This window comes from Ceratotherium simum, chromosome 21, assembly GCF_057802395.1.
Source record: "Ceratotherium simum simum isolate JZ-2026a chromosome 21, ASM5780239v1, whole genome shotgun sequence".
Classification (NCBI taxonomy): Eukaryota; Metazoa; Chordata; class Mammalia; order Perissodactyla; family Rhinocerotidae; genus Ceratotherium; species Ceratotherium simum.
In genome coordinates, this window is record NC_141920.1 from 36617296 (window position 1) to 36632532 (window position 15237).

The following is a 15237-nucleotide window of genomic DNA, read 5'->3' on the forward strand; positions in this document are numbered from 1 at the left end:
TACCCATCTTACATCCAACCTTCTTCCATTTCAGTGCATTCTTGTGTTGTTTCTTTGTTTTTAAAGCTCCTTTTACCATACTCCTCAGTTTAGAGTGGAAGTAGCAGTCTTTCCAGTAGCTAGAAAAAGAAAAGGTATACCTTCAAAGAGTTGCATCTTCTTTCCTTGACTTCATCCTTTGCCTCTGGCCTGAGGGAACTCTATGATGTTTATTTCTGCAGGCAAAGATCCCTTAACAGAGTAGGAGTCCAGGAAGGGGAAGGGGAGAAGCTGAGTGGTACAGACTGAATTCAGTAAAATAGAGAAGATGCAAGGCATTCAACCTTGAAGTAGCACTCATTTGGGTTAATATAAACATTTCCGTTCCAGAGTGACATAGCCGATGTGCCCAGTGACACTTCTAAGAATGACAAGAAAGGAAAGGCCAACACTGCCAAAGCAAACGTGACCCCACAGAGCAGCTCTGAGCTCAGACCAACCACTACGGCCGCCCTGGGGTCTGGCATGGAAGCCAAGAAAGGTAAAACCAAAGAAAGTTTGGGCTCCTTATCTGTTCTGGCAGTTTTAGACTCTTTTTAAAGAGTCTTTGAAGAAGATATTTAGAATTGTTAATTTTGCCCATTTTCATTGCCCCATAAAACTCAAAAGCAGCATGTTTGCTTGTGGATTGGACAAACTGCTTCATTTCCAAGTGTTTAACAGAGAGTCACCATTTGTGTTTCATTTGCTAGATCTCCTGCACCTTAGTTACACCAGTACAATATCCATAGTTTTAGAAAATATTTAAATTCCGTGTCCTTTATGGAAAGAACTTCTACACAGTGAACTTTGCTAGCTCATCCCTACTCTCTTCCAGATACCGCCAGAGGCACTTATCTGGACAGGCAGTGGGCTCATGAACCCACAGAATCGTGATTGTTCAGACATTCCTAGATTCCCTTATTGATAATGTCCCCCCATCAGTAGATATTTATCATCCATGATTATCTATTTGCAAAATGATCAAGTGGGCATTTGAAGGCCAATTCTATGTGGTTACCTGTGGATGAAACCAAAGGTCATAAGAGGTGTCATCACAAAAAATTATGTGACCCATGTGCTAACATTCAGCCAGTTTGTAGGGGAACAGCTATCCTGGTTATTTAAACTTGACTTGCGTTCTAACTGGCCAGGCATCCATGCTGATTGGATGGCGCCCATCCCATGCTGGTAATTAAATATTTTAGATATCTTCCTTGACCATGAATCATTTACTAAACTCACTCTTCTTACTTGAGTAAGAATTTCTCTTTTTCCTAATGATGTTTTACTCAGTATATTTATATTTGCCCCATTTATATGTAAATTCAGTGTCCTTGGTGTAAGGGAATCAAGTTGTTTGTACACTTAGGTACACAAAGTGCTGCAGTTTAAGGTAAGAAACAAAAGGCTTTCCCAAACCAAAGCAGCATAAAAATTTAACAGGAAACTAAGTGTGCATTGAGCTTTGTGAAACAAATTAGAAGATGAGACTGCACAAAAGTAGCCCAAATTGTACTTTGCTTACAGCTGTTTGTCTGTTCTTCTCTGGAGAGAACATGGAACAAAGTAATGATACAAGCTTTGGTCATTCCATACCAGCACTGGTCAATTATTAACATTAGCCACTCAGACAGAGATAGACAGTGAAATATGGGAGAGTTTTTGTTTGTTAAAGTTCTTGTGTCACACCCACTGGTACGTAAAAACATTAGTAATTATAGTGAATTAAGTGGCCTGAAAAACAGTGCAGTGTGGCCACCTTACAGAGGACAGAAGTGATCCTCGTTCTAGAAGAGACCATGCTTGTGTTTAGGACTATGTCATCCCTGGTTCCAAACGAGGCTGCACTTGCAGGAGCCCAGCAGCTCTCATTCCCACTCCAGTCTCCTCAACAGACACCTTGAGAAAGAGGATCTACATGGTTTCATTTTGGCCTTCTATTCAGGAGACTTGGAAGCCTACTCTAAGTGACAGTCCTAGATTCTCCAAGACATACCTTCACACCTTCAAAGACCTCACATGGCCAGAGGGGTGAGATAGGGAAGGCTCCCACACAATGGCCAGCCCAGGCAGTGGTCAGTGAGGGCTGACCACTAAGAGACAGGAGGGGAGAGGCAGTCCCTTCCAGCAAGGGTCCCAGAGAAGACTTATGGATGAGATCCCAATTGAGCTGGGCCTTGAATCGTAGGTCTGACTTGAGCAGGAAGAGAAGGTAAAGGAGCCGAGAGAAGGCATCCTAGGAGGAAGCAACATAACCTAGATATAGGAAAAGGGGGCAGGGCGAATGCTGATAGGAAGTGGTGAGTAGTTTGCTTTTCCTGGTTTGGAAACGGGTCTAGGACCACCCTGAGAAGGCAATGGGGAATGACAATCAAAGGATTTTTAAAAGAAGATTAATACAATCTTGGCAGAAGAACTCATTAAAAGGGGGAGATAGATGCTAAGGGCCAGATAAGAATTTTGGTATTCATGCCTCTATTATAACACTTATCACATTATATTTATATTATATCCACATTGTATTTCTATAATATGATAACAACCAGAGGAAGAGGTTATTGTAGGCAAGACCACACCTCCATCATCACTGTGTCCCTGGAACCATGCCTCGTAAGGATCTAGCAGTCACTTTTCTTAGGAAGTAAATGGCTGATTAATGAACGACCTATATTAGTGGCAAAGAGGGTCTGGATTAAGCTGGAAGTATACAAGGGAACAGAAAGAAGGGAAGGAAGACTAGAAATAAGTTGGTAGCTTGGATATAAGCCTTAGGGAGAAGGAGGCTCAGTGGTAACTCAGAGACTTTCAGGACATGTCACAGATAGATGGTGCCATTGTGAGAAGTAGAGAAGTCAAGAGGAGGAACTGCTTTTGGTAAGGAAGATGATTCCAGGTCTGGGCATCTTTGAGTCCAAGCTGTTGATATATCTTGGCAGAAATATGTGACAGCAGAGCTGTGGTAGGTCAAGAGGAGGAAGGAGGCACAGAGAGAAAAAGAGAGAGAGAGAGAATATGAGAACGCTTGGAAAGGTAGAATGAACAGAAAAAATGAAAAACAAAGAGAGATCTATGTTATGAGAAGAATGAGTTTTGAGAAGGTATTGTAGATAGTCCAGAGAAGTTAAGACTGCAAAATTACTGTTGAATCAAGGATGCTTGGATGCTGGGGGTAGAAACTGAGTTAGAAAAATTTGATGATTTAAGACATAAAATGGTTGTTCTGGAGGACGGTAGCATGTTGGTAGGAACCAGTGAAGAGAGAGAAGGAAAATACAAGAGATGGGTATATAGTGAAACCAGGCTCCGAGGAAGAGCCGAATTAAGAGAAAGGGAGAGATCCTGTTGCATAGGGAGGGAAGAGATATGTTCTGTCCGAGCCAAGAAAAAGAATGAGTGAAGGGAAGTTTCGAGGTGGAAAGGAAGAACTCTGACAGAAGGTATATCAGTTAGCTTATGCTGCATAATGAATGACCTCAGGTTTTAGAGGCTTAAAACAACCACCATTTATTGAAATCATGTTTCATTGGGTTGGTTGGTCTGAGCTGGTTTGGCTGATCTCTGTGTGTTTTGCTCATGCCTCTGTGGTTGCCTGGTGGATTGGACTAGAAGCCAGATATGGGGTGGCCTTACTCACATGTCTGTCAGTTGGCAAGTTGTCTCACGTCGTCCAGCAGCCTAAACAGGCTTGTTCATATGGTGCTTCCAGAGTTTCAAAAGCAGCCCTTTTCCAGCTAGTGCTAGTGTTCCATTGGCCAAAGCAAGTCACTAAGTTAACCCGTATTCATGGGGTAGAGAAATAAACTCCACCTCTTGATGAGAGGGGAAAATATTGTGGCTATTTTTGCAAGGTAACACATATAGATTCTACCTGGTCTAAGAAGTTGGACAGGTGGCCCTCTGCTGAGAAAGCCAGAGGCAGAACTGAAGAATAAAAGTATGGAAAAGCTTTGGAATAGCCCCTGACTGGAATAGAACAATTCGAAACAAATAAGGAGAAGGTCTGCCACACAGCACAGAGGCACCAGGTGAGGGTGGGTGGCATGAATCAAGTTGATGCAGTTTGATTTCATTACTTCTTTAGCAGTACCGAGAAGCTGAGCAACAGGTGTGGACAAAGTAGAGCTTAGGGAGTCCCAAGCTTAAGATTGTCGTAATGTGTATGGTGTAGGACCAAAGAGATTAGAGAGTCTAAAGTATAGGGGACTGTATCAGTTGGCTATTGCTGTGTAACAAGCAACTCCATAAATCAGTGACTTAAAAGAGTAAGCATTGGGGCCGGCTCGGTGGTGCAGTGGTTAAGTTCATGTGCTCTGCTTTGGCAGCCCGGGGTTTGTGGGTTCGGATCCCAAGCGCAGACCTACACACCACTTATCAAGCCATGTTGTGGTGGCATCCCACATGCAAAATCGAGGAAGATGGGCACAGATGTTAGCTCAGGGCTAATCTTCCTCAGCAAATAAAGGAGGATTGGCAATGGATGTTAGCTCAGAGCAAGTCTTCCTCACAAAAAAAAAAAAAAAAAGTAAGCATTAATTATTGCTCATGAGGTTGTCTGGGTGGTTTTTCTGGTCATGGCCGGGTTAGTATAAGTGGGTTAGACAGGCAACACTGGTGATCTTGGCTGTGCTCACTCATATGTTTGGGCTTCAGGAGGCTTTAGGTTGATCTAAGGTGATGTTGGCTGGACAAGTGGGCTCTCTTCCATGTGGATTCTCATCTTCCATCAGGCTGGCCTGGGCTTGTTCACATGGCAGTGACAGGGTTCTAAGATGGTGAATGGAAGTATGCAAGGCCCCTTGAGTCCTAGGCTTAGAACTGGCACAACGTCCTTTCCACCACATACCTTTGAATAAAGCAAGTCCTTGGCCAGATTCAAGGGCTGGGGAAACAGACGCCACATCTTGATAGGAAGAACTCCAAAGTCATGTGGCAGCAGGTGTGGAACAGGGAAAGGTGAAGAGTTTTGGCCATTTTTCCAATCAGTCTTCCACACTGATCATAATATCCAGGTTAATATTCAAGTAGGGGTGATGCTGAAGGGGAGAGATGTGCTAGAAAAGGAAAAGGTTAACGGAACAAGGAACAAGATAAGGGTAAAAGGCGTGCATGGTGGCTGTGAGTAAAGTTGACAGTATGGAAATTGTGGTCAGAAGGGCGCCTCTAAGCTACAGGTCATGGAGGGGGGACAGTTTCAAGCAAGGTGAATATACCACTTACAGCTGTCAGTGGAAGGTGAGGTAAAGTGGAGATGAAGAAGGTTTCTAGAATGAAAGGCATCAGAGAAGCAAAATAATGAAATGGAGGATTCTTTTCATAGATGTTGAATCTCTATGTTGGATGCTTGGGAATGCCTACGTAGGAAAACCATGAACCAGATGCTGGAGTTCATGGAGCAGGTGAATATACAACCTAGAAAGACACATGTGGAGGTAGCCAGGTTCAGCCGAGCCTGGTATAAGTGAGGGGCCTGTTCTTTTGCCTGGTAACTTTTAGGAGAATGGCATAGAAGTATGAGGTGGAAATTTATAGGTGTTCTTCCAACTCCTTTCTATGACTTGGGAGGATGAGTCAGGAAATACACTCTACTCCAGTGGTCTTTGTGGGAAGAGATGTCATTTGAGAAGGCAAGCTTCTGTTTGCCCTCTAGAGAACTGCCTTAATTTGGGTCACCCCAAAGCAGATCCTGAGACAAGGTTTCCAGTGCAATTAGTTTATTTGAGGGGTACAATGGACTATAGGTAGAGGCATGGGGAAGTGATACAAAGAAGAGAAGACAGCCAAAAACCAGAGTGTTTTCAAGCTACTTACCACTAAGGCACCTGGAGCTTAACCCCTGGGGAAACTCTGGGGGCTGGTGTTGGAAACACACCTCAGAGGCATCCTCCTGGAGAGGCGAGGGAGTTGGGAATGTATACCCTGACTCCGTTCAGCGTTTTGTTGAGAGCTCCTGTGGAAGGGATACATTCCCTAAGGATTCTAGATTGGCAGAAGGGTGGTAAAGAATGTTTTGGAGGAAAGAGAGAGTCCTCAGGTAAGGACATGGAGCTGCTGGAGTTTGGAAGTCAACTAGAGTGAGCTGACGTGGAGGGAGCAAGGTGTGTGTGTGGAGCCCGGCAGCCTTTGCTGCAAACATCTATGAAGGTGAGGAGTCATGAAGTTCTAAATGGTTTCTCTTAGACGTACAGATAAACAGCAATAACTGCACCAGTGCTCTTGATTTTCTCTTTAATTTTAATAATAAAGAATTAAGAGGGGCCGGCCCCATGGCTTAGCAGTTAAGTGCGCGTGCTCTGCTACTGGCGGCCCAGGTTCGGATCCCGGGCGCGCACCCACGCACTGCTTGTTGGGTCATGCTGAGGCCGCGTCCCACATACAGCAACTAGAAGGATGTGCAACTATGACATACAACTATCTACTGGGGTTTTGGGGGAAAAAAAGGAGGAGGATTGGCAGTAGATGTTAGCTCAGGGCCAGTCTTCCTCAGCAAAAAAAAGAGGAAGATTGGTATGGATGTTAGCTCAGGACTGATCTTCCTCACACACAAAAAAAAAGAATTAAGAAAGCTCAGCTCCTAGTTGATCTCCAAATTATGGTTTGAGAAAAAACAAGTATTTTTTAATGAGCTTTGTTGATAAGAACAAAAACTTTATGTGGTGAAACTTCGATTAGCCAAAATCTTTGGATCCCGAAATGTACCACATAACCCTGCTTTCACACCAGGGAAGCCTGAAGACCTGCACTGTCCAGTACAGCAGCCACTAGCCACATGTGACTATTTAAACTTAGAAATTAAAACTTGACTTTTTTAGTTGCACCAGCTACATTTCAGGTGCTCACGAGCCACGTGCAGCTGGTGGCTGTCCACTTGGACAGCTCACGTATGGAACGTTTCCACTATCGTCAAAAGTTCTATCAGATACCCTGCTCCAGGCGTATGGAGGGACCCGAACAAGTACCAGTTCCTGTTCTGTAGACTGTAGTTTTTTTCTAACTAAATTATTTATAGGACTAAAATTTTTATGAGTTATTTGTGTCTTTCTCAAAAAACATAAAACCAAATGATCGAGGGAGGTTTATGTTTTCATAGGTTCCTGTTAATCAAGGTTTAGTTGAACCAAGACCCAAAAAAAAAAAGTCTCATCAGACTGGATAAAACTCTTAGTATTTGTTAGATTTCTAGAGGACCTTGGATGCCCCCCAATCCTGTATGTTCATTTCACAGACAAGAGAAAGGAGACCCAAAGATAGGGAGCTCTTAGCCATCCCAGATTCGCCCTTCTGCCCTACACTGCCTCTCGCTGTCCTCAATAAAGTGGGGAGTTAGCTTGTAACATCAGACGTAAGAGACCAGAGAGCAATCCCATATTCCCTTGATGTTCCTATGATCAAATGTTTTAGATCACAAAACTGATTTCTCTCAGCCTCAACTCTCCTTTTCCAGCCTTACCGCCCACACACTGGATGTGCACATTTTCTTAAAGTGAATAGAACTGAAAAACAAGAGCTTGGAACTTGATGCCTGTTGTTCTTGGATATCTCGGCCCTAGCCTCTGGGATTCTAATAGAAATCGATTATAGTACAGAGTGCACATTCATTTTGTTTGCCTAAGATGACAGTCTGCAGTCAAACAGAATGTGTGTGGGATTCTTCCACAACTGTGGTTGCCATGACGACACCTGGCCTAGCATCACTCAGATAGCAGGATAACTTAGTATATTACTCCAGGTCCTCATGACAGCGTCCTGTTATACAACGGTTTGATTTCATTATTTCCTATATGTTAAGACATTGCTGTGCTCAAAAGCGTATTGCTGAAATGCTAACATTAAATGTGGTAAAAGAAAGAAGCTGAAAAAAATGGTTTGTTCTTCGATAATGTTGAAGTTGGGAATAGAGTTGGGAGTTAGATGACTGGTATGATGTATCTTGAAATGCAAAGACGAAGGTAACTATAATAGATGCTTTTGCTCCTGGTCAGATCTCCTTTCTGGGGTCAGTGCCCGATCCCCCAGCTGCTAGGAGTATTGGCGGATTGCAAATCACAGCTACACTTTTCTCCCTAGAGTTGCCCTCAGTCCATGGGAATTTTCTTGCCTGGAAATGCCTGGAAGGTTTTGTAAAATCTCTGATGCCCTCAGCTGATGATATGGGGTTACAAAAGCCCAATCTCCTTACCTCAAGGTAGAACAACTCTGGAGGGCGATTTATGCCAAAGAGCTCCCTGTAGGATCAGACAGATGCTGTATTTCAGCTAGAAATACACCCTACCTTCTTCCTCTGCCCTATCCTGCTTCTCTCATTCCCTTAGAGGTTCCCCGTGAGAGCCTTTTCTCGATAAATCTTGTGCACGCAAATCCTCATCTCACGCTCTGCTTGTAGGGAATGTGACCTAAGAGAATAAGCATGTCAACTAAGAGTCTAGTTAATTTCTTTTAATAGGAAATGAAGATATTTATATCCATAACATTACATTTAAAACTGCTTCAAAGTCTTTAAATGAGATCTCAAAACTGTGAACTTTATATTAGTTATTCTCTCTACTTTTTAATATACACAGTGACTTAATTTTATTTTTTTTTTAGGTATTGAACTTATCCCTCAAGTAAGGATAGAAGATTTAAAGCAGATGAAGGTAAAATTGCTGGGTCATTTTGCAAGCTCTCTTGAATTATGTGTATTGGTGAAACCAGCATATTTTTGTTTCTCACCAGCTGTAATCATTAATCATTGTGGTAGTGCTACAAAAAACTTATTTTGGATCCTCTTTGTTTTTTCCACAGGCTTACTTGAAGCATTTAAAGAAACAACAGAAGGAGCTAAATTCTTTAAAGAAGAAACATGCAAAGGTACATTGTTTTGTGTGTGCATGCCTATGTGTGTGTAGTTTTGTTTGTTTTTTTCCTTTTAGCTCTCTGATGAAAACCTCGAGCTCCTATTTTGTGTTAGGGACCGAGGAGTTCTTGACAGCCAAAAACACTCCTTAGAAACTGATACCAGCCAACTGGACAGCATTGCCTTCATTTTAACTGATTAGAAAGGAAATTAAAAAACAGAATTCATTTGAGATCGGTTGTCACTGACTTGTGATCTGCATTTCTGACAGTTATTTCAAAAGCATAACAAAGCTTCACACATTTAAAAATTGTTCAAGTATATGACTTTATCTAAACTAATGGGCTATATAGTCTATTGAAGACCTGCACACAGTCTTAGCCTCTAAGTACCAAAGTTCCCTGGGTTCTGGCAAATAGTTTGCCATACACAGTGCGTGGAGGGGGATGCTGACGAGTTCCAAACTTCTCACCCTGGCACCTAGAGAGAGAACTCTTCTCACTTTTCGCCCGTTGGGTAAACTCTGCTCTGCTGGGTGGCCTACTGCTGAAACGTAGCTATTTTTCCTTTTTACCCATAAGAAGAGGTCTTTTCACAGTGATTGTGAGAATTTATAAGAGCAATTTGCACATTTAAGAGAAGAGCAGGAGGTGGCCTCTGGAATTCTCCCGGGGGTTGGAAAACCTCACAGCACTCAGCATCATCCTGCTTTCCAGTCTCCCCTCACAGAGAAAGGAATAAAGCCTAATACCTCTTTCCTTCCTAAGGTCTATCACAACAGCGGCTGCCACTGGAAGGAAAACGTGTGTCCTCTTCCATTAAGCGCAATGAGAGCAAGAGAGACTTAATTTCTTAGCTCGAAAGGACTTCTGAGTTCTTTTAAACTAATCTTGCATTCCCACTCCTTTATACTCTGACCCAAGCCTCAAACCAGGGCATGTCCTGCAGAGCTGGACTTGACGGATGTGCCTCTGAATTACTCCAAATAGTAAGATGCAAAGAGCATGGCCTGGAACTCTGTCATTTCTTTAACAGTGTGTGCTCCTTTAAGAAATTCGGCCTAATCTTAGCCTAGTAATATTCCCTTAGTATTGAACTTAATGGATTGGCTTAATGGATTTGCTGATGTAGAGGTCACTTCAACAACTGTTCTTAAATTTCATGAATAATTCCATTCAGTGGAATTCCTTTCATTGCTGGTAGGGGAAACTTGCTACAGATTTTTATAAGCATGGGACTATTGGAGACAGAGCTAAAGTGGTGATTTCAGTTTTGTTGGTCATTGGCACTAGCCTGGAATATGGAAAGGGAACAGAAAAAGAGAGAGAAAAGGAAATGAGAATGCAATTTAAGTGGCTTTAGTCATTACAAATGGAGTTAGTACCCATATGGCAAGGCATCATCCAACAGATTTTCCTTCCATTGAAATTGGATCTCTGTCATTGAGGCAGGCATCTCAGTGGCCCTTGGGCTATTTGGAAACTTAAACATTTTGTATAAGTTTCACACTTATTTAATATTTCCTTGAGGCATGACTAGGAAATAAGCTGCGACTGATAATAATAACAATAACGATAGCAGCTAGAATTTTGGCATGCTAAGTATTTTCCAGATGCTGTGCTTAGCACTTTACATTTATTATGTCATTTAATACTCTCTATCTTGTAAGGCAAAGGCTAAGTCCCCATTTTGCATGTGTGGAAATTAAGATTATGCAGGTTAAGCAGTATAAATAATGGCCAGCATTAGGGAGTAGCAGAGCCAATATTTGAACCCAAATCATCTGAGTCTAGAACCCATACTCTTGCTACATTTTTCTCTGGAGGATTTTGGATGCTTTAGTAAATAAGTGAGTTCCCCTCACTGCATCAATGCAGTGGCAGCACAGTGGATGTTATGTAAATCTCCCTCTGGTTTGGACAATGTCAATATACTGGGTACCTGGACAGATACTAAGGAAGGATGCTCCTCAGTTCTTTAGAACGTCACCTCCATAATACTGAGCAGAGTTGTCTGTTGATTCCCTTGTCTAAACCTTTGAGTCCAAACTGACTCAGGTCAGTTAACAGCCCTATCTGGTAAATCAGGAGAGTGGCAAAGATGGTGTCTTCATCAGTTTGGGCTGCTGTGACAAATTACCATAGACCAGGTGGCTTAAACAACAGACATCTATGGAGTTCTGGAGGCTGGAAGTGCACTATCAAGGTGCAGCAGATTCAGTGTCTGATGAGGACCCCCTTCCTGGTTTGCAGACGGCGTGCTGCTTGCTGTATCCTCACATGGTGAAGAAAGCTGTCATCTTTCTCCTGTCTCTTCTTATAAGAGCACTAATCTCCTTCATGAGGGCGCCACCCTTATGACCTAATTACCTTCCTAAGGCCTCACCTCCACATTCCATCACATTGAGAATTAGGGCTTCAACATATAAATTTTGGGGCGGACACAAGAATTTAGTCTATAGCAGGTGAAAATGTCTTCTGTGAGACAATTTAGAGGTGACTTTAGTAGATCTTCTCCTCCACCTCAGACACCACCATGCTTCATTTCTTCCATTTTCTTCATGCTTCTTGGCAGGGAAATATTCATATTACTTAATAACCAGTAAATCCCATATGGCCAAAAGGATCCAAGTTGCCTTCATTTGCAGAAAACAGCCTTGAGCTTCTTGGAGCCCCACATTATAGGAGAACTAAAACCTAAAAGAAGATTTTAAATTCCCCTAAATCCTACCATCTAAATTTGCATGGACTTTTATAACAGTCAGTGTGTATTTTTTGGAGGAAGCCTTCACAATTCCTTAGGTCAAGTAATAGCTAGATTGCCCCAGTAAAATACGCAGAGCTTGCCTGTTGCTTTTCAGAAGCATTTCTGAACAGGGGAATGCATTTCACAACTTGTTTTTCATGTCTTCAGGTACTTCACAAGTTCAAGTTACAAGTGTGTGGTTATAAGCTTATGAATGAATTCCTTCTCCCACATTAAATACACAGGGGATGCACTTTTTTATTCAACATGCTTTGGCAGTATAATTTACGAACTCTGAATTCTGTAGTCTTTTTATATAAAACCACTACTACTAATAAGGCTAGCATTTATTTCATGCCACTTTTGTGTTACACATTTTATGTACATTCTCAAATCCTCACGATATCCCTGAAGCCTAAATAATCCTATCTACATTTTAGACATGAATAAAATGAGAGGTGAGTCCCTTGCCTAGACCAATATAACTAGTTAATGCTGGTTATAACTAAAGTGCTTTTCATCTATTTTAACTGTCCAAGGGCTTTGCAAATAATTATTTTCAAATAATTAGACCTTCTGGTCTATAAACTTTATGTAATATTTCAGTCTATAATACTTTCTACTGTCTCATCTGAGCAAACTTCTAAGATGAAGGGTATATATGAATATTTACTTGCCTAATATATTCTGAGGCCTACTTGACTAACACACTTGTCTTTAAAAATGAAAAAAAAAAGCTGGTTAAGGGGATGGAAGGATGTGACAAACCTGTTACCATTAGACACACTTAGTGCCTGATCTCCATTTGATCTTGTTTATCCTAATGCTAATTTTTCTGCCTGTCAACACTTTTAAAATGCTAAAACTAGCTAGTATATATGGAGGTTTACTTGAGCACTTATTCTTAGGTATTCTTGTAACAATTCTATAAAGGAGTCGTATGATTGTATTAACTTGTATCAGTTAGCTTTTTCTGGGTAACAAACTATCCCCAAATCTAGTGAATTAAAACAACAATCATTTATTTAGTTCACCATTTTGTGGGTCAGTGGTTTGGGCTGGGTTCAGCTGGATGATTCTTCTGGTGTCAGCTGAGTTCACTCATGCATCTGCTGTCATCATCAGTTTGGCAGGTGGTGGGCACATGTAGGGGGGCTGGCTGATTTAGGAAGACCTCTGCTGAGCCACGTCCTCTCTGCTTTATGTGGTCTCTCATCTTCTAGCAGGCTAGTCCAGACTTAGTCTCGTGATACGGGTCCCAGGAGACCAAGCAGAAGCATGCAGGGTTTCTTGAGGCCTCAGCTCACAATGGCACACCATCACTTCCGGCTTGTTCTCTTGGCTAAAGCAAGTCATAAGGCCCAGATGCAAGGGATGAGGACTCTACCTCTTGACAGGAGGAGCCACAGAGTCACGTTGCTAAGGGGAGTGGATACAGAGAGGGAAAAAATTGTGGCCATTTTTGTAGTCTACCAACCATTTGACAGTGAGATAATTTATGCTTAAACGAAACACAGCTTGACTAAATTGCCTAGCTTGTAAAGGTGGAGCCAGGATTTGAATCAAAATTCTGACTCTAGAATTCAAGCTCTTAACCACTATATTGGGTTGCCTCTGAGTTTTCCCACATTAGTTTATCTTTCCACACATATTGATGATCTTAGTGAAAGGGCTTTAAGAGCAGTCATGAGTCTTTCAGGGCACAAATATTTTGGCTTCCTGTGGGGCTGGTTTTTCAACATACGATTCTTGGGCCAAGAGCTGAAGGTTACATAAAAATGCCGTATTCTTGTGCCCATCAGAATCTTAGTTATAATCTCCAAGGAGTGGTCTAGGAAACACATTTTAAATAAGCTCCTCTCCTATACACAATAAATTTCGAGAACTGTTTTCTTTAGCAATATTATTTAGTACTCTTTACTATCCTTTGGCCCCTTAGTGGAAACCCCACCAATTGCCCTCAAGATGAAGTTCAGGCCTCTTTAAAGAACAGGTTCTACCCTGTTGTCAAGCAATAGTGAGAATAAATTCCCCCAGCCTTTCTGTGCAACAACATCTACAACCTTTTTATAATAGTTTTGAAGCCACCTAAGATGGGGTGGACTAAGGTTTGCCACTGCAAAGCCTTGGGTTATAAAATAAGCTACCAAGGAGGGAAGGTGGCCTGAGTTGTGGTCTCCCAAGCACAGTGCCCACGGCTTCTCCTTGGTACTTGGTAGCTAAGAGCAAAGACCAGTACTTAGTCCATATTCGGTGACAGTAGGGTGCTCTCAGCTCTTACATATGAGCCTGGGTAATAATGCCACTTCTCAGACCTGTGGGGAAGCCGAGAATCCATGAACTAAATCTCTGTGGCTTAAGAAATAAATGTGTAGTCCAAAAGAGAACTTATGTCCAAACTTGAAGGGTAGCTGCAGGATGGAGAAGGAATAGTGGTGTGGATATGAGGAGCTGCCATTTGTAAAAGAGAGCCATAGAAGTAGGTATGTGATCTGCTGTTAGGCGAATGAGAAGAAAAGACAGGCATAATGACCACTTCAGCCCCAAACGAGATCAAGATGCTAGTTAATATGCCTAGTTTTTGGAAAATGCCAGTGGTCAATTGCTTTTGACCCTGTGAATGCAGCTGGCAATCAGACTTCTATTTGTCTCTCACTTGCTAGAACCACCTCTTCAGTTTGAAATGGAAACTAGGGGAGTGGTCTTTAATTGTCCATTAGATGAGACACAGAAAAAACAGAGCTAAGCAACAGTGATCCACCCTAGCACATGACTCATTGGGTCCAGAACTAGGGTTACTTTCCTTAAGAGAAAGACTTGCTTTTCAATTGTCTGATATGATCAAATCCTTACGGCAAAAAATTTCAAACCCAAAGTTGGATAAATATCCCCAGTAACATGTTAGAAGAAGAATTACAACTCAGTTGCCTATAGGCATGAAGTAAATGAAGAAAGTTGGCCAGGTATAGGAAACAGGGGAGCTCTCATTCCTGTTCAAAGGGCAAGTCAGATTTAGCTCCCACTATTAGTGCCTCGAGAGGCTAGGGGCCAGCTGTGTTCTCTAAAGGAGAAATATAAAATGTGACATTTTATATGAATTTCCTGATCTTTTAATATTGGCCACTACTTCAGTCTTTTCTTCAAATACCACGTTGGCCAAAAAAAAAGAAAACTACATCTGTAGACTGGATGCAACCCTTGGGCCACCAACATCACTATTAGATGAGTCAAATTAAATGGCTGAGAAACCAACTAAAATTTGGCATTTCGGTAAAACTGGTAATAGGAAATTTGCTCTTTGCTATGCAAGCAATTTAGCTGATAACACCAAGCCTGCTGTTAAAACTCATCAATTGAGGGGCCGGCCCAGTGGCATAGTGGTTGGGTTCGTGTGCTCCGCTACAGCAGCCCAGGGTTCACAGCTTTAGATCCCGGGCACAGACCTATGCACTGCTTGTCAAGCCATGCTGTGGCAGCCTCACATATAAAGTAAAGGAAGATGGGCACGGATGTTAGCCCAGGGCCAATCTTCCTCAGCAAAAAGAGGAGGATCAGCAACGGATGTTAGCTCAGGGCTGATCTTCTTCAACAAAAAAAAAAAAAAATCAGCAATTGTAATTCATGGTAAGACCTCAATA

The 15237-nt window shown here is 42.1% G+C and overlaps 1 protein-coding gene across 8 annotated transcripts in view; it reads left to right on the forward strand.

The window, feature by feature from the left end:
* PLCB4 (phospholipase C beta 4) overlaps window positions 1-15237 on the forward strand; it is a 385664-nt gene that overhangs the window by 348513 nt on the left and 21914 nt on the right. For all 8 annotated transcript variants that reach the window (XM_087445596.1, XM_087445598.1, XM_087445599.1 and 5 more), the window contains 3 exons: window positions 370-520; window positions 8605-8654; window positions 8803-8868. In XM_087445596.1, the coding sequence (XP_087301722.1) occupies window positions 370-520; window positions 8605-8654; window positions 8803-8868 (267 nt within the window). The remainder of the gene's footprint in view (window positions 1-369; window positions 521-8604; window positions 8655-8802; window positions 8869-15237) is intronic.